The sequence below is a fragment of the Eurosta solidaginis genome, chromosome 5 (assembly GCF_040869045.1).
Source record: "Eurosta solidaginis isolate ZX-2024a chromosome 5, ASM4086904v1, whole genome shotgun sequence".
NCBI lineage: Eukaryota > Metazoa > Arthropoda > Insecta > Diptera > Tephritidae > Eurosta > Eurosta solidaginis.
This window is the reverse complement of record NC_090323.1, coordinates 107,782,847-107,806,657: the sequence shown is the minus strand read 5'-3', so window position 1 is coordinate 107,806,657 and position 23,811 is coordinate 107,782,847. Positions and strand designations below refer to the sequence as shown.

At 39.9% G+C, this 23,811-nt stretch overlaps 1 protein-coding gene across 5 annotated transcripts in view; it reads left to right on the top strand.

Annotated features, from left to right (window-relative positions):
* Ltn1 (E3 ubiquitin-protein ligase listerin) overlaps window positions 1-23,811 on the top strand; it is a 1,386,601-nt gene that overhangs the window by 875,218 nt on the left and 487,572 nt on the right. For 4 of the 5 annotated variants that reach the window (XM_067791508.1, XM_067791509.1, XM_067791512.1 and 1 more), the window contains exon 16: window positions 16,474-16,641. In XM_067791508.1, coding sequence (XP_067647609.1) covers window positions 16,474-16,641 — 168 coding nt within the window. Of the gene's footprint in view, window positions 1-16,473; window positions 16,642-16,757; window positions 16,812-23,811 lie in introns of those variants that run through there. The other variant, XM_067791510.1, reaches the window with a different exon arrangement.

Sequence of the window (23,811 nt, the reverse complement as noted above, 5' to 3'; positions counted from 1 at the left end):
CTTTATGGCGATATCCCGAAAGGCATCCACCTATAGAACTAAGGTCCACTCCCTTTTAAAATACTCAAAAACATCTTTCATTTGATACCCACATTCTAGAGTCACCCCTGGTCCACCTTTATGGCGATATCTCGATGAGGCGTCCACCTATAGAACTAAGGATCACTCCCTTTTAAAATACTCATTACCACCCTTCATTTGATACCCATATCTTACAAACACATTCTAGAGTCACCCCTGGTCCACCTTTATGGTGATATCTCAATAAATGCAAATTCATGTGCCTATCTCGAAGATCTTTGCCAGCAGCCTCTTACGTAATTAATAATTTTTGTCTGCAATCAGTAAACTATTTTGGGGACTTGGGAGTCACGACAGATGCTAAACTTAATTTCAACCTTCATATTAATGCTACTGTCAATAAGGCTAGAGGTGTTTTTTCATTCGTGAAACGGTGGTCCAAAGAATTTAGTGGCCCTTATGTAACTAAAGCTCTTTTCATCACTTTAGTTAGACCGATACTAGAATACGCATCAATAGTCTGGAATCCGCAATATTGAGTTCATGCAGATAGACTTGAATCAATACAAAAGCAATTTCTACTTTTCTCTTTAAGGAATTTTCAGTGGGATTCTGCGTATAATCTTCCACCTTATACTACTCGGTTGAAGCTTATCAATCTTCCAACTGTTGCAAGTCGTAGAGAAATGCTAGGCGTTATATTTATGACTAAACTCCTGAATGGACTGATTTCTAGTCCAATTCTTTTGAACGAAGTAAATTTTAACGTGCCATCACGGGTGTCAAGACATTACAAACCTCTTCTTTTGAGGCAGTGTAGAACTAATTTCGAATCAAATGAACCTTTTCGGTGTTTGTGTCATAATTTTAACACACATTCTAATTCATTTTATAGAACGGATTCGCTTTTTACCATAAAGAAAACTGTTTTATCCTATCTTAACTCTTAACAAAAAAAAAAAAAAAAAAACAAATCAAATAAATTAAAGATGTTCACTTACTTAACAATGTAGTATGTATATGTATAATTTCTAACTCTTATGTAATTTCTAACTGTTATGTATAGTACTCAGCTGATGATTTTTATTCTGTAGCTGAGCAGTTTTAGATCTCGACGCTTAACAAACCTCCGCCTATCAACAAATCGGCAATAAAAAATCCGTGGGTCATGCGGATGCGCCCCTCGCGCCGGTCGGGCGGGCTTTGGAGGGTCTTAATCCGTTGGGTATTATTATTATTATTATTATCTCGAAAAGGCGTCCACCTATAGAACTATGGCCCACTCGCTTCTAAAATACTCTTTAATACCTTCCATTGGATACCCATGTCATACAAACTCATTACAGGGTTACCCTAGGTTAATTTTCCTACATGGTGATTTTCCCTTATTTTGTCTCCAAAGATCTCAGCTGAGTAAGTAATGTTCGGTTACACCCGAACTTAGCGTTCCTTACTTGTTTTCAACTATATTTATTAAATTCTCTCTAAGATTTGGTGATTCGGAGGGCGAATAACTTTTTTATAATTCTACTAGCGGGACCCCGATGTGCTTCGCTACACCAATAGAAATATTGGAAAAAGAATAAAATATTAGAATCTTTTTAATCTTTATTTCAATTCTTAATCTAAAACATTTGGATACACTACATTTTTCATAGAAATGAACAATTACAGCGTGTTTCGGTGCTTCATCGCAGTTACGACGAATTACAATTCGTCATTGGAAAGGTGATGATGGTTATCCCATTAATATACCAATGATAGATCCAAGAACCGGTATATAATATACTAATTATATTAATCAGTATTAAATAAAAACTAAAACTTAAAATCGAACGAACATATTTTTTACAGGTCGAGATGTTCAAAAGAAAGTTAGTGCGATGAATTATTATTTGTATCGATTGATGATTCGTGCACAAGAACAAAATTACATTCTGAGATGTGGTAAACTTTTTCACCAATACATTGTAGCCATGTATGCAAAAATTGAAACTGAACCTCTCAATTTCATCCGATTCAATCAAGCCAAATTGCGATCTGAAGAGTACATACATTTACAAGATGCAATAGCGAATGATGGAAATGTGAATGATATCGGACATCTGACGATATTACCAGCTTCTTATATTGGTAGTCCACGCCACATGCACGAATATGCGCAAGATGATATGTCATATGTTCGAAAATACGGCCGACCAGATTTTTTCATCATGTGTAATCCGATGTGGAACGATATAAAAAATAATTTGTTCGACGGTCAGTCACCAACAGATCGACACGATGTTACAGCACGTGTATTCCGGCAAAAATTGAAGGCATTGATGGATTTAATTTTGAAATTAAGCGCTTTTGGAAAGGTACAATGTTGGATGTACTCGATTGAATAGCAAAAAAAAGGTTTGCCACACGCACACATATAGATATGGCTGGTACGTAATATAACACCGGACGAAATTGATAGCGTCATATTAGCCGAAATACCAGATCAAACCATCGATCCAGAATTATTTGATGTGGTAACAAAAAATATGATTCACGGTCCATGCGGTGAAATAAATATGAATTCACCATGCATGATCGATGGCAAATGTTCAAAGCGGTATCCGAGAGCATTAATTTCCGATACCATAACAGGTGTTCGGCCGGGGTGCGTCTGCTCCTGAGTCGATGGGCGCACCGGGGTCGATCTCAGTGGGAATGTGGCGTGTGGAATAAAGGAATAGACAAATAGGCGAGAATTTCTCGTAATAATAATTTGTTTTATTGAATAGAAGTACAATATTTTGGTGACAATATTTTATACAATACAATATTACCTGTATTGACTGTATTGTAGAGGAACGGCAGAGATCGCTGGCGGCAGATGCGTGCTGGTTGGCGGTCAGAATCCAAGAGGCCGGTTGTATAGCAAGAACCGTTGACCTGCAAAATCCTCCGTTTTGGAGGGGAAGGGCACCCACACATCAACCCCGACATGCATATGCATGAGTGCTGACAAAAAACACACATACACGTACATGTACATGCATGCACATGCATGTGGCGGTGATGGTGTGGGTGGTTACAAATTAATTCTAGTATCGAGTATCGATTCGCAGGGTTGCATTGGGGAGATCGCAGACAGATGCGGAAAAAGTTAGGCATCCTGCCTAAACATGCCGGCCCCCTTGCGATACGCAACATCGTTTTACCCCCACCGATCTCCGACTGCTGAAAAGCAACGAGAAAAACGTTTGCATTAAAACTAAACTTAACCTAAATTGCGTATTTCGCCAGCGTCGCGGGTGACCGGGAGTCCTGCCCGACTTGCGCAGCCTGCCACCTAAGCTGGGATGAAAAAGAAACATTAGAAGTGGAGGAAAGTGAATATTTCTTGCCTTTGGTTATACATAATTCTTAGATATTAATAGAATCCATGAAGTGATATGACGTAGAAGGTCCATCGTGCTGGACGAAGGGGCCGAGGTCTCCGTTCCAGACTGGCAAAAAAATTTTTTTTTTTTTTGGCCGGAGAGGCCGTGGTCTCCGTTTCAGATTCGCATTATTTTGTTTGGTTGGACGAAGAGGCTGAAGTCTCCGTTCCAGACTCGCATTATTTTTGTTTAGGTTTTTCTGGGCTGGACGAAGAGGCCGAGGTCTCCGTTCCAGCGTCTAGTGTATCGTGTCGCTCTCGCGGCGGCTGGCCCCTTTTTTTTGTTGTATGAGGGGTAGCATCTTTTGAGGTGCCAGGGCGAGTGACCGCGAGGTTGGCTGGGTGAAACGGCGGTGTTTTATTACAAAACGTATGTTAAAAGAGATGAGTTCGTACTTAAATTCGAAAGTGTACCAACTGCCGGTGCTTGCATGCAGATTGGCGATGCGTTCTCAACGACGCGTTCTATCTGCGCGTACCATTTTGAGATAGCATGCAACCCTGTCGTGTATTTATTGGTTAGCTGACAGCTGGTATGGTGAATTTGTGGTGTGCGAGTATATATATACATATATGTATTTGCTTGCCCTTGAAAAAAAACTAGGTCACTGGGGCAGTAGCACACTAGGCCTGTAGAAACAGTTGGCTTTTTTTCAATTTCGGGATTTTTTTTATTTTCGGGACTCGGATTGTTTTTGCACCGAGCCTTTATAATGACCTTTTGTGATATTTGTTGTTGAAAAACAACAAGTCCTGCCCCCAGCCAGAAAACAGTACCCAAAAAACGGACACAGTAAAAAAAGGACGACAACAAATTTCTTTGTTAAAAAAAAAAAGTGAAATTTTTGTGCAAGGGGAGGTTTTTTTTTTGTTTTGTTTCCCCCTTTTTTAGTGTTCCTTTGTTGTGTATGATTGGTTGGTACTGCATGAGACGCCCACATGAGTAAAAATACAAAAACGCGTCAGTCCCGATTGTGATGTTTTGCGGTTTTCGGTACTGATTTTGTCTATTTAGTGTTCGGTATCCGCCCTTAGTCTGACAGCACTAATGAGGCTGCCGTTGTTATGTTGCGGGTTGCCATCCAGTTGTTTTCCCGTAACAGGAATTTTCCAGGGTACATTACTGTAGGATTGTGGTGGATAAATTACCCTCACCACATTGTTATTTGGAAAAGGATTTTCAGGCTGGTAAAGTAAAACGTAAGTATGACGGGTTCCTAACGAATTTTTAATAATTTTTTCTAATGGGTTTTCTATTTTCTTTCCTTTTCAGTGTCAGATGGACCCGCGGCAGTACATATGTGTGAAACTGGAGTCAGCGGAGGGGGATGCGGAACCCATTGAGGTGGTCGCGGACATCCGCTATGCGGAGTAGCGAAGGGGCTCATGGCCATGTTTTGCGCCGATCGAGGTTCTGCAGCATGCAGTGAGGAAGGCGCTGCGGTGCGCCGACCCCGGGGTGGTCCGTGCTAGGCGGACGCCCATTGTCGTGAGGGTGCGCGGGACGGCCACGACGTGGTACTCCACATTTTACTGCGGGTGTGGGGGAGTGTTATGGGTGCCTCATTGGCAGTTTAGATGCCGTGTGTGCCAGCGGGCACTAAGCTCGTTCGCGTGCTTGGTTACCCATTTGAATGGGCATATGGGCTTTTTCCCGTACCGGTGCGGGGATTGTCTAAAGCGGTATACGTCTTCGGCTGCGTTATACCTGCACCGAAAACGGATGCTTTAAGGATTCAATTTTAACATTTGAATTTCGTTTTTTTTTGTATTTATGAGTTGTATGAAGTGTTATAAATTAAATGGAATAAAATATAATGCTCACAAATAATGTCGATGTTCTTATTTGGATCGTGGTCTTCCTGGGTAAAGGGAAAGTGATGTGTCTGAATCCTGACAGAGGCGTTGTGAAACGGTCCATTTGGTGGTCGCGTTAGGTAACGTGGCAACTCTGCTGTTTCTCGTTTTCTTGTATGTATGGTTGACGCTATTGTGTGTCCTCCAGATAAAACATCATCTACGTACATACTCTCTCCCAATGCAACCCTGCGAATCGATACTCGATACTCGAATTAATTTGTAACCACCCACACCATCACCGCCACATGCATGTACATGTACGTGTATGTGTGTTTTTTATAGCTTCTAAAAAATGTTTATTATTATTATTATTTTTTTTTTTTAAATACGTAGTACTCAACCTCGCAAACATTTTGCGTGTTGGATATTTCGGTTTTTCGTTTGTTGATTCCTCGTATGAACACTGGTACTTGGAGTCTTCCCTAAATGATGTGTCACAATTCCGAACCGTAAATGTTCTGTGATCCGCGCTCTGGGTAAGGGGATGAATTTTGGTAAATTCTGTAGGCCTCGCGCCTTTGGCCGAGTGCGTAGGTGTTCTGTGGTCGAAGGACCAGGTCCTTGGTCGGGCTGATGGAGGGAATTTGGGTTGACTTGTTGAAAGTTTGAAAATATGAAAGGCCGAAGGCCCTAAGATTCTGTGGCAGATCGGTTCGCCCTTCTGCGGTAGGCTTTTATGATGTCCTCGTTATGGGATAACGAGTGGATGGGATGATTTCTGGTGTCCTCGCTCGGGGTGAGCGAGTGAATTGTGGGGTTTTCTGTTCAGGGGGACCCCGGTTAGTCTTGTTGAAAAAAAACTTAGAAAAAAATGTTTTTTGTTTGTGAGCTTTTGGTAAGCTCTCCCGCGTCCTCGTGCGTCTCGCTCCCTATCCCCATTGCCCACCAGTAGTCAGGTGTAGGATTCCCTCCGGTAGACTCGACACGAGACCGGGGGTAGAGAGAAAAAAAAAGAGAAGATGTAGGATCGCCCTCCGGTGGACTCGCACCATCACGAGACCGGGGGGTTGATTATAATTCGGGCCTCGGGAGAGACACAAGCCTAGGGATCGCGGGGCATCACGGCGCGTGGTTGACCGCGTCTTTATGTCCCGCGCTCCCTTTCCCCATTGCCATCGCGTAGTACGTTTTGAATTCCCCTCCGGTAGACTCGCACCGTCATGAGACCGGGGGGCTGATTATAATATATGGCTCGGGAGAAACGCAGGCTTAGGGATAGAGAGACACGAAGACGCGGGTTCCTTAATTTGCTTTCTATGCTATCACCAACCGTGGGCCTCTGATTGTAGGCAGCTGGGGGAAAAAGAGTTTTGGTTTTTAGGGTTTTGTAAGGCGGACTTTGGCCCCTCATATTTAATCCTCCTTGTCGTAGGACGGAAGGAGTACCAATTTCGTAATTGGTCTAGTGGTTTGCCCCTTGTTTGTATGAACGTCAACAACACGCACACGGTTATCAGAGCCTGGGTGTATGTTGACGATTCTCCCCATTCTCCACTCGTTGGGTTGGAGGTTGTCCTCTTTGATAACAACTAGGTCTCCGGGTTTTAGATTAGGTTGTGGATGTTTCCACTTGTATCGTTTCTGGATCTCGGTGAGATATTCGGTTTTCCATCGCTTGCAGAAATTATGATGGAGGGCTTTGAGTTTCTGCCACCGATTGATCATCGAGGCAGGGCTCTCACTCGCATCCGGCTCTGGCGGAGCCAGTAGATGGCTGCCAGTGAAGAAATGTCCTGGGGTGAGCGGCTCTAGGTCCGTCGGGTCATTGGACGCCGGGCTGAGCGGCCGCGAGTTCAGGCATGCCTCGATGCGGCACAAGTGGGTATGGAATTCCTCGAAGGTGAATTTGTGTGGTGAGGCTATCTTTTTGAAATAGCTTTGGAAGCTTTACACTCCAGCCTCCCACATCCCTCCCATATGGGGAGCGCCCGCAGGGATGAAATGCCAAGTGAGTGATTGGTGGCTGTACTTCGAGACAGCATTGTCTCGGATTTGTGAAATGAAAGTTTTGAATTCCGATCGTAGGGATCGTGAAGCTCCGACAAAGTTTGTACCGTTGTCGGAGTAGACGTTTTTGGGACATCCGCGTCTAGATATAAAACGGGCAAAAGCCGCAAGAAATGATGCGGTGCTGAGGTCAGTAGTGGCCTCCAGATGAATCGCTCGTGTGGAAAAACACACGAAAAGGCAGACATAGCCTTTGGATAGTCGACACCCTCTGCCGCGGTAACTTTTAATGTCGAAGGGTCCGGCGAAGTCGACTCCAGTATTCGTGAATGCACGGCTGAATGTCGTGCGTTCACGAGGGAGAATACCCATAAGTTGGGTCTGAGCACGCTTTCGGTGTATCGTGCAAACTTTCCAATTATGAATGGTTTCCCTAATCATGGTTTTGATGTTAGGTATCCAGTATTGGGTGCGTATCAGACGCAACATGAGTTGGTTTTCTCCATGCAGACTTTGTTGATGAAACATTAGGACTGTCAGACGGGATAGCCGGCAGTTGTATGGGAGGAGGATTGGGTGGCGTTCATTAAAGGCTAAGTTCTTTGACGCCCCGAGTCGCCCTCCTACTCGAATGACGCCATGTTGGTTGGTCTAGGTAGGGATTAAGTGAGAGTATTGCACTTTTCCCTGCAATTGGTTTTCCGGCCTTTAGATCATTATATTCGGAACTATAATGTTGTTTCTGATAGATTTTAATTAAAAGTCGTGTAGTGGCCTTAATTTCATCAGGGGAGATTAAGTGCGACATGACCTGGAATGAATTTTTTGTTTCGGGGTGGGTTCTTCGGTAGAACCTTATAACGTATGATAAGACCCGTAGAGCCCTAGGTAGGTCGGAAAAGCGTTGAAGAATATCTACGGAGGTGATGTAGTCACTTTCTTGTGCTGGCCATTGGGAAGTGTCTTCTTGCAGCAAAGAAGGTCCCTGCCACCACAACGAATTGTTGACCAATTCAGACGCAGGTAATCCTCTGCTACGTAAATCTGCTGGGTTGGACTCTGAATTCACGTGCAACCAGTCCTTATGTCCGACCATGTCGATGATCTTGGTGATCCGATGTGCGACGAAGGTTGACCAGGAACAGGGCGGTTTCCTTATCCATGCGAGGACGATCGTTGAATCCGTCCACAGGTGCACTTTCACTGGTCCCAACTTGAGATTCCTGAAAATTGATTCGGTGATTTCCGCTAACAGCACGGCTCCGCAAAGTTCCAATCGTGGAAGAGAGAGAGTTTTCACTGGGGCTACTCGGGTTTTGGCCAGAAGCAGGTTTGTGCAGACATTATCATCCGATTTGACGCGCATGTAAACGGCAGCTGCGTAAGCCTTTTCGGATGCGTCACAGAATCCGTGGATCTCGATGTCGGTTCCTGGAGAAAAGTTGACCCATCTAGGTATCCTGATTTTATCGATTTCATTGTATTGGTCGGTGAAGGTTTTCCATCTTTCCAGCGTACTGGTAGATACTGGTTCGTCCCAAGCGGTCCCTTCTAACCAAATACTCTGCATGAGTATTTTTGCCACAATGACTATTGGTGCCAGCCATCCCAAGGGATCGAAAAGTTTGGCGATTGCTGATAGTATCGATCTCTTCGTAATGTTTTCCGAGTTGTCCAGCGTCCCTGCTTTAAAATAAAATAAATCGGAGAGGGCATTCCATCGAATGCCTAACGCTTTAACATCATTAATTTCATTGAGCAGGTCTGCTTTTGGGATGTCCCTTAGAATGTCCTCTGAATTGGATGTCAATTTGCGAAGTGGAAAGCCCGCTGAGTGTAGGGCTTGACGAATTTCATCTCTGGCTTTAATAGTCGACGCGATCGTATGTCCACCCGCTAACACGTCATCTACATACATGTATTCTCGCAGTATGCTAGCCGCTGTAGGGTGTGAACTTGAGACGTCGTCTGCTAGTTGTAGGAGCGTTCTTATAGCGAGATATGGCGCGCAATTCACTCCGAAGGTAACCGTCTTTAATTCGTAGAGACTAATAGGGTCATTCGGGGAAGTGCGATATACAATGCGTTGATATTTGGTGTGATTTTTGTTCACCCAAATTTGACGATACATCTTTTCGATGTCGCTATTAAAGACAAAACGGTATAGTCGTAGGATTAGTATGGGTAAATCGGCTTGTAGAACTGGGCCTGGGAGGAGAATATTATTTAGGCTATTACCGTTTGCCGTAGGGCTCGAGGCGTTAAATACTACGCGTACCTTTGTAGTGGTACTTTCTGCTTTAATAACGGCGTGGTGGGGCAGGAAGTAATGATCCGAATCGTCGGATGGGATATTCTTTTTTAATTTTTTCATATGTCCGAGCGTTTCATATTCTGACAACACTCGAACATATTCTTTACCTAAATCTGGATTTTTTATTAGCCGCCCCTCATTCCGGAAGAATTGAGAGCATGCACGCTTCAGGGATGGTCCTAAGTTAATATTGTTAGGGTAATCCTGCCGGAATGGTAGTGACACGGTGTACCTTCCATTCTCACTTCGTTGCGTTGTTTCTTTAAATAGTTGTTCGCAGTACCTTTCATCCTCATTTAATATTTTATTTTTGGGTACATTTTCTACCTCCCAGAAGGCTTTGAGTTGGTTGTCTAACGCAACCTCGTTGTAGAAAGACATAATGCTCTTCGTTGGATTCGGTGATTCGATACGACCGGTTAGTATCCAACCGAACACTGTCTCTTGGGCTAAGAGTGTGTTTAACACATTCTTCTTTATACCGCTCATTATAATTTGGGGATATATGTCTCCGCCAAGTATGAGGTCTACGTCTTCGTTGACGTAGAACCTCTTGTCTGCCAAAACCAAGTCTGGGAATGCCTGCATAGTCATTGCGTTGATATGGCAGGATGGAAGATTCCCAGTGAGTTTCGCTAGAACTAGTACGGGTGTAGCCAGGCTGAGGCAGGGATCCACTGGTGAACGTAATTCGATGTTGGATGCTTCTTTCACCTGAGCTGACACCGCATTTGTGATGCCTGAAACATGGGCATGCATTTTCCTCGCTGGCAAATTGATTCTGCGTTTCAGTCTTTCAGTTATAAAGGAACATTCAGACCCAGAATCAATTAATGCCCGCGCGGAGAAGTCGGTACCATTATGGTGAATGTGTACGCGAGCAGTTCCTAATAGCACGCCTGTGCTGAAATTGGCATGGCAGGATTTGACATTCTGATTCGCAGAGGAAGGTGGTTGTTCCGATTCCTGTCTTTTCCTTGCCTGTGCCGAAGTTGATGGGGCATTATCCGCATCTTTGGAGGGATTTCGTACCGCCGGTTGCTGAAGTGTGTCCGCATGTAGGAGCGTGTGGTGACGAGAGTGGCATTTGGAACAGTTGTATGAACTGGTGCACCTCGTCACTGTGTGTCCTGGGGATAAACAATTCAGGCAGCCATTTGTGGATTTGATGAATTTAATCCTTTCTACCGGGTTTAAATCGCAAAAACGTGAACAGTTGCGTAATCTGTGCTCCGTAGATTTGCACATTTTACACATTGATTTTGTTGTTTGCTTGGTTACTTTGGTTTGAAAAGCACCACGTCATTTTGTAGGGTTTTCCGTCGACTGGCGCGACGTGTTTGACTTTTGCACTTTAGAAGTGGCATTCCCTGTAAAACCAGACACGGTTTCAAGTGTCTGGAAACGATTTGACAAGAATTTGTCCATATCCTCCCACTTGGATATGTCCGTCTTGTGGTCAATGCTCTGCTCCCATAGAGCCAACGTATTCTCAGGTAATTTTGTCGAACATAAATAAGTAATAATCGCATCCCAATTTGAAACGTCAATCTGATGTGTTTTTAAAGATGCTAAAAAATTATTTATGTCGCGCTGTAAGGTTTTGATTGAGCTGCCGCACTCGCTATCTATCTTTTTTAGATTAAACAAAATTTGTAGTTGTGAGTTTACGAGAATCCGCTTATTCTCGTATCTCTCACATAGGTTTTTCCAGGCTGTTTCGAAGCCTTCATTTGTCAAGGGACATTTCTTGACGATGTCCTTTGCCTCACCTTGAGTTTTCTGATTGAGGTGGAACAACTTTTCTACCGGGCTTAGGCGACTGTTGTTTTTGTATATGGCCGTGAACAGGTCACAAAACGTTGGCCAAGATAGGTAGTCGCCCTTGAACACCTCAGTATCACAAGCTGGCAGGCGGATACTATGTTCGCGCGCGCGTTCTCCCTCAGGTTTGACTGCCCTATCTTTTTCCTCCTTCAATTTAGTTTGAATTTCAGCCATGTTCGACATGCATCTCAGGAATACGGCATATGCCGCTTTATGCTTGATCTTGACCGCTGCAATTTTCTTAGCATCGAGCGTGTCAGAGTCAAGCAATTCCTTCCACTTAGCTTGCAACTCTTTTTGCTGTATTGCAAGAGTGTGTATAGTGTGCAGAGCCGCATTTATGTCATTAAAATCGGCCTCGAATTCGATTATTCGATCGGCCAATCTAATATATGATTCCATGTTCATGGATTAAAGTGGAAAGCGAATTAATCAAGGGATATAAAACTTGAAAACCTGAGCGAATCACCCAACCAACAACTATTAAAATTACGCAGAATTGATTATTACTTTTAATTTGTTTATTTTTGTCTGACTTTGCAGATTATTTGTGCCGTAAAACAGGGAGCAGGGGGAAGCAACACCAATGTGTTTTGTGTAAATAAAGGGGGCCACTCGCCACTTCCAAGTTAAATTGTATTGTGTAATAAGTGCGCGCGCTGGTATGAACTCGACGAAAAGTGTAAAAACGTGTAATAAACCTTGTGCGAAAATTTATTAAGAAACTAGTGAAATTAAAGTGATGCAAAAAGAAAATTTAAATCGAATGGCGTGAAATTGTATGTGAAAGTGAGGTTATGTGTACCTCTTCCTTGTGCTGTGTCCGGAGAGCCTTACCGCTGGTGGGGACAGGTCAGATAGTCACAAGGAATTAAAAACGTTAATGTTACGCGTTTGGACTTCTCCTTCTTTTCGTCACTAATTTTTTACACTTTTCGCACTTAATACCAAATCACTACGCGTGTGGCACTGAGAATATTTATTTTTTTTTTACTCGGTTTTATTTATTTTTTATAACCAAAAAAAAAATTGTGGCAAGAAATATTGCACTTACTCAGGTATTTTTTGGTGACTTGTATACTGGTGATGATGTGATGATGTGGCAAGATAACTCGGTGTTGCAGTGGCTTCCGCTCGGTGTCGATTGCTCAGTGTTTGACGGTGATTTTAAATAATAGCCGTTCTTAAACTTATTGTGTTATCGCTGTTGATTGTGGCAAAAACTCTCCGTATAACTTTTTATGTGAGGAATTTGAAATTTGTGCGGTCAGCTACGGTCGTATTTTGTGGACTGTTATTTAGGTGCTGTATATTCCTTTCTCGGGGAGATAGGACCAAATGTTCGGCCGGGGTGCGTCTGCTCCTGAGTCGATGGGCGCACCGGGGTCGATCTCAGTGGGAATGTGGCGTGTGGAATAAAGGAATAGACAAATAGGCGAGAATTTCTCGTTATAATAATATGTTTTATTAAATAGAAGTACAATATTTTGGTGACAATATTACCTGTATTGACTGTATTGTAGAGGAACGGCAGAGATCGCTGGCGGCAGATGCGTGCTGGTTGGCGGTCAGAATCCAAGAGGCCGGTTGTATAGCAAGCTACAACCGTTGACCCGCAAAATCCTCCGTTTTGGAGGGGAAAGGCACCCACACATCAACCCCGACATGCATATCCATGAGTGCTGACAAAAAACACACATACACGTACATGTACATGCATGCACATGCATGTGGCGGTGATGGTGTGGGTGGTTACAAATTAATTCGAGTATCGAGTATCGATTCGCAGGGTTGCATTGGGGGGATCGCAGACAGATGCGGAAAAAGTTAGGCATCCTGCCTAAACAACAGGCAAGGACGGATATCCATTGTATCGACGTCGATCATTTGAAAATAATGATAAAACGGCGATAATAAGAGTGCGCAATCAAGACATCGAATTTGACAATCGTTGGGTCTTGCCATATTCACCGATACTGTCAAAAGTTTTTCAGGCTCACATAAATGTTGAGTATTGTAACTCAGTAAAGTCTATCAAATACATTTGTAAATATGTGAATAAAGAAAGTGATATGGCTGTTTTTAGAGTAGATGGTGAAAATAGAAATGATGAAATCATTCAATATCAAATGCGATACATAAGCAGTAATGAAGCAGTTTGGCGTATCTTTTCGTTTCCTTTGCACGAAAGACATCCTCTTGTTGTCCATTTGGCAGTTCATCTGGAGAATGCTCAACGAGTTTTTTTCACTACTGAGAATGTACAGCAGAGAGCAGCACAACCACCAGCAACTACTGCTTTTTTTCAATTGTGTAAAATCGACACATTTGCCAGAAATTTTATATATGTTGATATACCGCAATATTACACCTGGAATGCATCATCGAAAATATTTCAACGGCGTAAACAAGGAACACCAGTTGATGGTTATCCAGGTATTTTCCAAACAGATGCCTTGGGAAGGATGTATACGGTACATCCCAACAATGCTGGATGTTTCTATTTGCGAATGTTGTTGGTAAACGTTCGAGGACCAATATCATTTCAGGATTTAAGAACAGTTCACGGCCATTTTTGTCAGACATATCGCGAAGCATGTCAGCATTTTTTTGAAGATGACATTCATTCGGACACAACACTTCATGATGCATCGATTTCATCTGATCCACGCTGAACACGCTGTAATTGTTCATTTCCTCGATGAAGTACAATATCGCGGGATTGAAACTGATCGCCAACAATTACAATTGCCACTTCATCAATCGTCGGTACATTAAATATTCTGGCAGGCTCATCAAAAGGCGTTTTATCCGCTCTGATTATGATTTTGTGATTATCAGATGGCATACGATCGAGAGCGGTTTTGAACAATTTCACCAATTCATAGTTTTGATAAAAAATCTTTGGAGATCGCAAATAATCGCTCGTTTTGTATGTGAGCCAATTGTGCAACGTTTATCCAACTCACGATTTTCATCTCCGATAAAATATAATTGCAAAACTTGATGGTTAGCGTCAGGAAATGGTAACAATGCACCCGCTCGATGATAAATCTGACCTTGAATCTGTAATATGTATGCAATGTAATTTGATGTTGGATCAGAATCCTTAAAAACATTGTAGTTACTTAGATCTACAGAACAATTAGATATTTGACATGAAGTAATCACCTTAAATGTCGGCATAAAATTGTCTCTTATAATTTTTGTAGGACCAAGAGAAGTTATTTGAAATGATGAATTGTATTCTTGTATATGATTCATAAAATGCTTCGACATTGGTGATCCTCCAAAAGTCAATGAGTGCAATGGATCAGGTGGAGTTTTAAATGCCGGCAATTTCACTTTGCCATTAGCACAAAACATGCCAACCGTTTCACCCAGAAACTTAGCTGCTTCACAATGTGGACATATCGCACTCATTAATCCAATATATCCATGCATACTGTAATCAATTTGTGGATCGTAATTAACAGCAGCACGATACATATTTTCTAGAACACGACGTCGTATTTGTCTTGGTCGTGCTGGATTTCTTTCCCGCTGTGATTCTGCAGATCTATTTCGTGCATATCGTTCTCGTCGTATTTCATTTTGTTGTGACAGGTCATCAATACTTTGCGCTCTTCTTTGAAGTAACATTCTGTTAGCACTACGCGTACGTCGACCGATATTTTGACGTCTGGCTCGAGGCATTTTCTTCAAGAGAAAGGAAAAAAAAAATCACTAAAACTCCATGTTCAACGCAAGAAGTTTAATTTAAGAAAAGCACATGTGCAAACAAAAAATGCGCAAATACACCCCCACGTATATGTCCAAAAGACAAAACGAAAATACAAACCGTGCAAAAAATTTGATGAAAAACACAATAAAACACGTGCGCACGATTAGATACAGTTTAAATCACTAAATGCATGCTCTAATATGAACGAAGAAAGAACATTTGAAAAAATAAATTTAAAGAAAAAACATGATACATCATTGCCACAATTTTCTACTATGTTTTTGTTCAACGATACGACATACTTACAGAAGGAATTCCAAATGTATTATAAATATTGATATAAATTCAATTGAAAATGAAGAAATACTCAATTATGAATCGAAAACTACATAAATATTGAACACACGTGTTGATTCTCCATAGTTCATAACAAAAAGACCTAATGTCAATATACACCGAAAGTACGATGTGACAGATATGTTGTGTTGTGGTGTATCTCTTTCCACTTTATTTGAAAAATTCCTATTGCCAAAATGGCAGCCATGTTCATTGTTCATAATCTTGTCTAAGAAAACTCGATCAGATGCAGATGAATCAGTACAACACATTATAAATACATTTCTTCAGTACTTTTTTTTAGATTTTTTTATTCTTAAGGCATCAGAGTAAAAAAGTTAGTAAGTGTGTAGGAACAACAATTTTCGGGACACTGGTGAATATATTCGTTGAACGCGAGGGATCCATGAGTTAGGTTACCAAATAGTTTTAGTGATATTGATTCGAAAACAGGTGGGCGAATGTTTCTAATGTTGACTTGATCCGTATTTCGAAGAAACTTTGTACATATAAATCTTATGGCTATCAGATTTGGTAGTCGTAAATTTGCAAGTTGAATGGCAATAGTCAACGATTCTATATATTCGTTTTCCCAATAAGTGATTTCTCGTCGTGAAAAAAGATTGAACACGTTGCGCCGAACCGCTGTTTGTTGGGACAGTTGTGTAATAAAGAGATATGGTAAATTTTCAGTAAGGAAGCGACCGTTTGAAAAGAACCAATTGAAATTTGCGGAATGTCGGGTTTCATGAAATAACGCAAATAAGCACCATCTATTGGTATGAAACGTAGCCGTAGCTTGGTGTGATATATCTCATGAACCGCTCGACCAAATTCAATCAAACTTTACATGATAGCCTAAATGTACCGTAGATATTTGGTTGAATTTGTTAGAGCCGGTCTCAAGTTATAAAGTAACACCAAAAATGTGCACTTATTTTTATATATATAGAAGATATAGATTTAAACATTTTTTATTTCTGGCTACCTTTTATTTGACACACTATTTTAAAATCTACCTTTTTACAGAATGGAACTATACTAGATGGACTAGAGCGCTGGAAAAGTGGTTTGGATAGAAAATTTGAAGGGGTAGAAGAATGTTACGTGTGCTATACAATAGTTCATCATGACACTTGCCAGTTGCCAAAACTTACGTGCAAAACCTGTAAAAAAAAATTTCATGGATCTTGCCTTGTAAGTAGAATTTTTATACATCGGTTATACCTATGTGATACTTCTTTATTTTCTCTGTATTTTTCTTGTATTTTCTCTTATATTTTTTGCCGCCGTCCCTCCTAATACGGCTACAGTACTGGTGTACGTTTGTAAACTATATTTCAAAAAACTAACGAAATACAAGAAAAGTACAAACTAGTTCACTAAAAGCAAACGAGCCAGTTTGTATGTCGATAGGTTTTTTGACTTTCGCCCGTCTTTTCTTTACTTTTCTGACAAAGGAAAATTTTGTTTTTAGTTTCAAAATTTTGTGCATAAAAACACAACTAAAATCAATTTTCTTGTGAAAAAAGTGGACGATCAGTGGTCGGAATAATTTTCCCGTGTTATTTGCATTATTTTTATTGTTAAAAATATTAATGTAAAAATGAAATTTAAAACATGAACAAAAAAATTACTTATTGGAATAGTGGTCTCTCTTTGTCATGGTAGAAATTGTTTTTGTTCTTTGAAGTTCCGATAAAGCTTCGTCAATTTTTCTAGCTTGGATTCCAAGATAAAATTAAGTAGGTCATATAGGTATTAACGAAAAAAAAACGCATTTCATAAATATCAAAACAAAATTTTAAAACATAGTTAACTAGCAAAAGGTCAAGAAGAAATATTTGGGTTTGTTGATCGAATAATCATTTTTGCTTCATTTAATAATTTGGGAAAATTTTAAATAACGTGACATCAGGACGGACATGGCGACAGCTGTTTCGATTATACCTTGTAAATCTCATCAAAGCTTTTTCTCCCGGGAGTGCGATTTGAACCCGCTATTTTTATACTCAGTTGAGCAGAGCTCACAGAGTATATTAACTTTGATTGGATAACGGTTGGTTGTACAGGTATAAAGGAATCGAGATAGATATAGACTTCCATATATCAAAATCATCAGTATAGAAAAAAAATTTCAATTGAGCCATGTCCGTCCGTCCGTCCGTCTGTCCGTTAACACGATAACTTGAGTAAATTTTGAGGTATCTTGATGAAATTTGGTATGTAGGTTCTTGGGCACTCATCTCAGATCGCTATTTAAAATGAACGATATCGGACAATAACCACGCCCACTTTTTCGATATCGAAAATTTCGAAAAATCGAAAAAGTGCGATAATTCATTACCAAATACGGATTAAGCGATGAAACTTGGTAGTTGAGTTGAACTTATGACGCAGAATAGAAAACTAGTAAAATTTTAGACAACTGGCGTGGCACCGCCCACTTTTAAAAGAAGGTAATTGAGAAGTTTTGCAAGCTGTAATTTGGCAGTCGTTGAAGATATCATGATGAAATTTGGCAGGAACGTTACTCTTCTTACTATATGTTTGCTTAATAAAAATTAGCAAAATCAAAGAACGACCACGCCTACTTTTTAAAAAAAATATTTTTTAATTCAAATTTTAAAAGAAAAGTTAATATCTTTACAGTATATAAGTAAATTATGTCAATATTCAACTCCAGTAATGATGATATGTTGCAACAAAATACAAAAATAAAAGAAAATTTCAAAATGGGCGTGGCTCCGCCCTTTTTCATTTAATTCGTCTAGGATACTTTTAATGCCATAAGTCGAACAAAAATTTACCAATCCTTGTGAAATTTGGTAGAGGCTTAGATTCTAGGACGATAACTGTTTTCTGTGAAAAAGGGAGAAATCGGTTGAATCCACGCCCAGTTTTTATACACAGTCGACCGTCTGTCCTTCCGCTCGGCCGTTAACACGATAACTTGAGCAAAAATCGATATATCTTTACTAAACTCAGTTCACGTACTTACCTGAATTCACTTTGTATTGGTGTAAAAAATGGCCGAAATCCGACTATGACCACGCCCACTTTTTCGATATTGAAAATTACGAAAAATGAGAAAAATGATTATATACCAAATACGAAAAAAGGGATGAAACATGGTAATTGTATTGGTCTATTGAGGCAAAATATAACTTTAGAAAAACACTTGGTAAAATGGGTGGGACACCTACCATATTAAGTAGAAGAAAATGAAAAAGTTTTGCAGGGCGAAATCAAAAGCCCTTGGAATCTTGGAAGGAATACTGTTCGTGGTATTACATATATAAATAAATTAGCGGTACCCGACAGATGATGTTCTGGACCACCCTGGTCCACATTTTGGTCGATATCTCGAAAACGCCTTCACATATACAACTAAGGGCCACTCCCTTTTAAAACCCTCATTAATACCTTTAATTTGATACCCATATCGTACAAACACATTCTAGAGTCAACCCTGGCCCACCTTTATGGCGATATCTCGAAAAGGCGTCCACCTATAGAACTAAGGTCCACGCCCTTTTAAAATACTCATTAACACCTTTCATTTGATACCCATATTGTACAAACGCATTCTAGAGTCACCCCTGGTCCACGTTTATGGCGATATCCCAAAAAGGCGTCCACCCATACAACTAAAGCCCACTCCCTTTTAAAACACTTATTAACACCTTTCGTTTGATACCCATATTGTACAAACGCATTCTAGAGTCAACCCTGGTCCACTTTTATAACGATATTCCGAAAAGGCGTCCACCTATAGAACTAAGGCTCACTCCCTTTTAAAATACTCATTAACACCTTTCATTTGATACTCATATCGTACAAACAAATTCTAGAGTCACCCCTGGTCCACCTTTATGGCGATATCTCGAAAAGGCGTCCCCGTATAGAACTAAGGCCCACGCCCTCTGAAAATACTCATTAACACCTTTCATTTGATACTCATATCGTACAAACAAATTCTAGAGTCACTCCTGGTCCATCTTTATGGCGATATCTCGAAAAGGCGTCCACCTATAGAACTAAGGCCCACTCCCTTTTAAAATACTCATTAACACCTTTCATTTGATACCCATATCGTACAAACAAATTCTAGAGTCAACCCTGGCCCACCTTTATGGCGATATCTCGAAAAGGCGTCCACCTATAGAACTAAGGTCCACGCCCTTTTAAAATACTCATTAACACCTTTCATTTGATACCCATATTGTACAAACGCATTCTAAAGTCACCCCTGGTCCACGTTTATGGCGATATCCCAAAAAGGCGTCCACCCATACAACTAAAGCCCACTCCCTTTTAAAACACTTATTAACACCTTTCGTTTGATACCCATATTGTACAAACGCATTCTAGAGTCAACCCTGGTCCACTTTTATAACGATATTCCGAAAAGGCGTCCACCTATAGAACTAAGGCTCACTCCCTTTTAAAATACTCATTAACACCTTTCATTTGATACTCATATCGTACAAACAAATTCTAGAGTCACCCCTGGTCCACCTTTATGGCGATATCTCGAAAAGGCGTCCACATATAGAACTAAGGCCCACGCCCTCTGAAAATACTCATTAACACCTTTCATTTGATACTCATATCGTACAAACAAATTCTAGAGTCACTCCTGGTCCATCTTTATGGCGATATCTCGAAAAGGCGTCCATCTATAGAACTTAGGCCCACGCCCTTTTAAAATACTCATTAATACCTTTCATTTGATACCCATATCGTACAAAATAAATTCTAGAGTCACCCCTGGTCCACCTTTATGGCGATATCTCGAAAAGGCGTCCACATATAGAACTAAGGCCCACGCCCTCTTAAAATACTCATTAACACCTTTCGTTTGATAGTCATATCGTACAAACAAATTCTAGAGTCACCCCTGGTCCATCTTTTTGGCGATATCTCGAAAAGGCGTCCATTTATAGAACTTAGGCCCACTCCCTTTTAAAATTATCATTAACACATTTCATTTGATACCCATATCGTACAAACAAATTCTAGAGTCAGGCCTGGTCCACCTTTATGGCGATATCCCTAAATGGCGTCCATCTATAGAACTATGGCCCACTTCTTCTTAAAATACTCTTTAATACCTTCCATTTGATACACATGTCATACAAACACATTCCAGGGTTACCCTAGGTTCTTTTTACAACATGGTGATTTTCCCTTACTTTGTCTCCACAGCTCTCAACTGAGTAAGTAATGTTCGGATACACCCGAACTTAGCCTTCCTTACTTGTTGATATTAAATTTAGATTAGATTAGATTAGATTTATTCATTTTCTTTCAAATCAAAATAATTTTTTAAATGTTTACATATATAAAATTGCCACTTAAATTAATACATTGAAATTGAAAGAAAAGTAAGGCATTCTGTAAAGTTATCTAAAACTTTAGTTTTGAATGCCATCTCAAAAAAATTAATAAATATATACAAATGTGTGTGGGGTGAAAATAGTTAATAAGTTGAAGTTAAAGTTACAAAATGTAAAATAAAATGGTATAACAATAGAAAATAAAAATGTTGATATTAAATTACTAAGTGGTAGAATTCAGCAAAGTTTTGATGTCGTCGTGTGACTGCTCTAATAAAAATAAAATTCACGCATATTTCTAATGATACGTATAGACGCAGGTAGCGTATTGAAAGCTTTACAAGATACGATAGTAAAAAAGTTATTATAATGGGTAGTACGAATGTGGGAACAACAACAAGTCCGAGTGAGTTTTGCCTCAAATTATAATTATCCGTGACTAGGCTGTGTAAATACCCACAACGAATAAAGAATATTTTTAAAGTCTTGTAATAGTACATGTGTTTTACTGGAAGAATTTTTAGCTCTCTAAACAACTCCATGCTGTGGTGGAAACGGTTCACATTACATATTTTCCTTATGACACATTTTTGAATAGTAAGAAGTTGCTGGATTTTACTGTAAGACGCACCAGCAGCAGCATATGCCATATTGAAGCTTAGAGTGAACCAAAGCGTAATAAAGCGTCTTCAGCGTTGCGTTTGAACATATATTCCTTAGACTATAAAAATAGCGCACAGTAGATCGCATGTATGCCTTCAGGCGAGAAATAGGTGTTGACCAACTTAAGGATTGGTCCACAGAAACACCCAGATATTGGTAGGTATCAACTCTTTCAATTGGGAAACACTTATCGCTACAATTTGTTTCATGATTAAACGATGTACCAGAGCACGACATATTGCTAAGGGAGAAACGTCTGCAGTCAGTGGCGTGGAATATAATGGCAATATCAGGTGAGGTTCTTGGATGTAAATTGAAATACATCAGTTTAGTTTTATTACTGACGATCAGTTTATGTTTAGCAAACCACACTCTCAACAAATGAGCATCGAAGTTGACGCCTGCTACCAAATCCAGATAGTTCGATGAACTATAGGCTATAGCAAGGTCATCTACAAAAGCGGTAACCTTGCCATAGAACGGCAAAGAAAATAAAGAATTCGAATAAACAAGGAACAGTATTGGACCTAGAACAGACCCTTGGGGTACTCCTAAGGTAGATGTCACAGAATTGCTTAAACAAATGCCAACCTTTACTTTTTGCACTCTTCCTGATAAATATGAATGGAGCCAATTGTACATAAAGCCACGAAAGCCTATGCAATACAATTTATCTAACAGTATTTGGTGATCAACCATATCAAATGCTTTCGTGATATCAACAAACATGCCAGCATAGTTCTGCTTTTTGTCTAACTCGCCATAAATAACGGAACAAAAGCTCAGCAGGGCATCTTCTGTTGAGAGTCCAGATCTAAATCCGTATTGCATCGAGGTGAAAAAATGTTTGTTGTTAAGAAAAGAAAGAATTCTACTTTTAACAAGCTTTTCAAAAGTTTTGGAAATAGAAGAAAGTAAAGAGATTGGTCGGTAATTGTTTATATCTTTTTTGTTCCCCTTTTTATATAAAGGAATGACAACAGCACATTTTAAATCAGTAGGAAAAGTTCCAGAGTACACGCTTTTGTTAAACAAATAAATTAAAATGTTAACCAAATTTAAAGCGACTTTTTTCAAAACCTGATTTGAAACACCATCAGAGCCACAAGATCTGAAGTTGTCCAACGATTTTACTACCTTCAGTAATTCAGTGCCAGTAAAAGGTTCAAAGAAAAAACTACTACCTAAATTTGAAATATCTGAGTTATTCATTGAAAGTTCGTATGTATAAGTAGTTGTATAAGTTTGCCCGATTGCTGAAAAGTGACTATTAAAAAGGTTTGCTACAGTTGAGGGATCAGAAATATTTAGGCCACTATTACATAAAACAATTGATGAGTCAATTGATTTAGGACTCCGATTTAAAAGGCTGTTTATAACATTCCATTCCTTTTTTGGGTTTCCAAACGACGACCTGAATTCATTTCGATAGAAACTGTCGCGTTCCAATCGTACTTCTTTTCTTAACCTTCTACAAAGATCTCTATGTCGACTACGAAGCCTTGTATTCGAAGGATTTTTAGTGCTCTTTCTTCCAAGCTTGTTTTTAAGGCGAATCTTTTTCATCAACTGCTTACTTATCCAAGGCTTTAACCTTATATCAGATCTAGGTGAAGTGACGGAGAAGGTTGCAGCCTGAATGTGGCTTATAAAAGTATTTAAAAAAATTTGGTATGCATTGGATACGTCTTTCTCAGCAAAAACTTTGCCCCAGGACTCAAACCGTAAGCTTTGATTAAGCAAACCGAAATTAATCTTGGTTAATTTTGAACTCGTGTTACTTCTATTTATGCTTTTTTTCCATGCAATATTTATTACTATACCAGTCATAGTATGATCTGTAATTTTAAAGTCAAGGTTTATGCCGGAAATATTTTTAAAAGTACTACAGCTGCTGCGACCAAAAACATGGTCGATGCTGGAAGCTACACTACGAGTAGTTACATTTAAGAATGATGTTAAACCATGATTAGCCATAAGCGTTAGGTAGTTATCATTTGTATCACTCAGTCTGAAGATATCCAAATTAAAGTCACCTAAAATAATGAAATTGCCTGAATTCTCGCTACAAAGAAGAGTTGAAAACTCTTCCAAAAATGTCTGTGCAGAAACCGAATGTAATCTATAGACACACATGAAATTAAAAACTTTGTCAGATATGATTAAGGAGATCTTTAATATATCTGCGCTTGTAATGTTATACTCGACATATTCACACTCGTAAATATTTCGAACAAAAACTCCAACACCACCTGCAGAATATTGGTCATTAGTGTTAGCAAAAAAAGTATAGCCAGGTATCGTAAAGTCTCGTATTTCATGAGAGTATATCCATATTTCAGAAACAAAAATTAAATCGGGT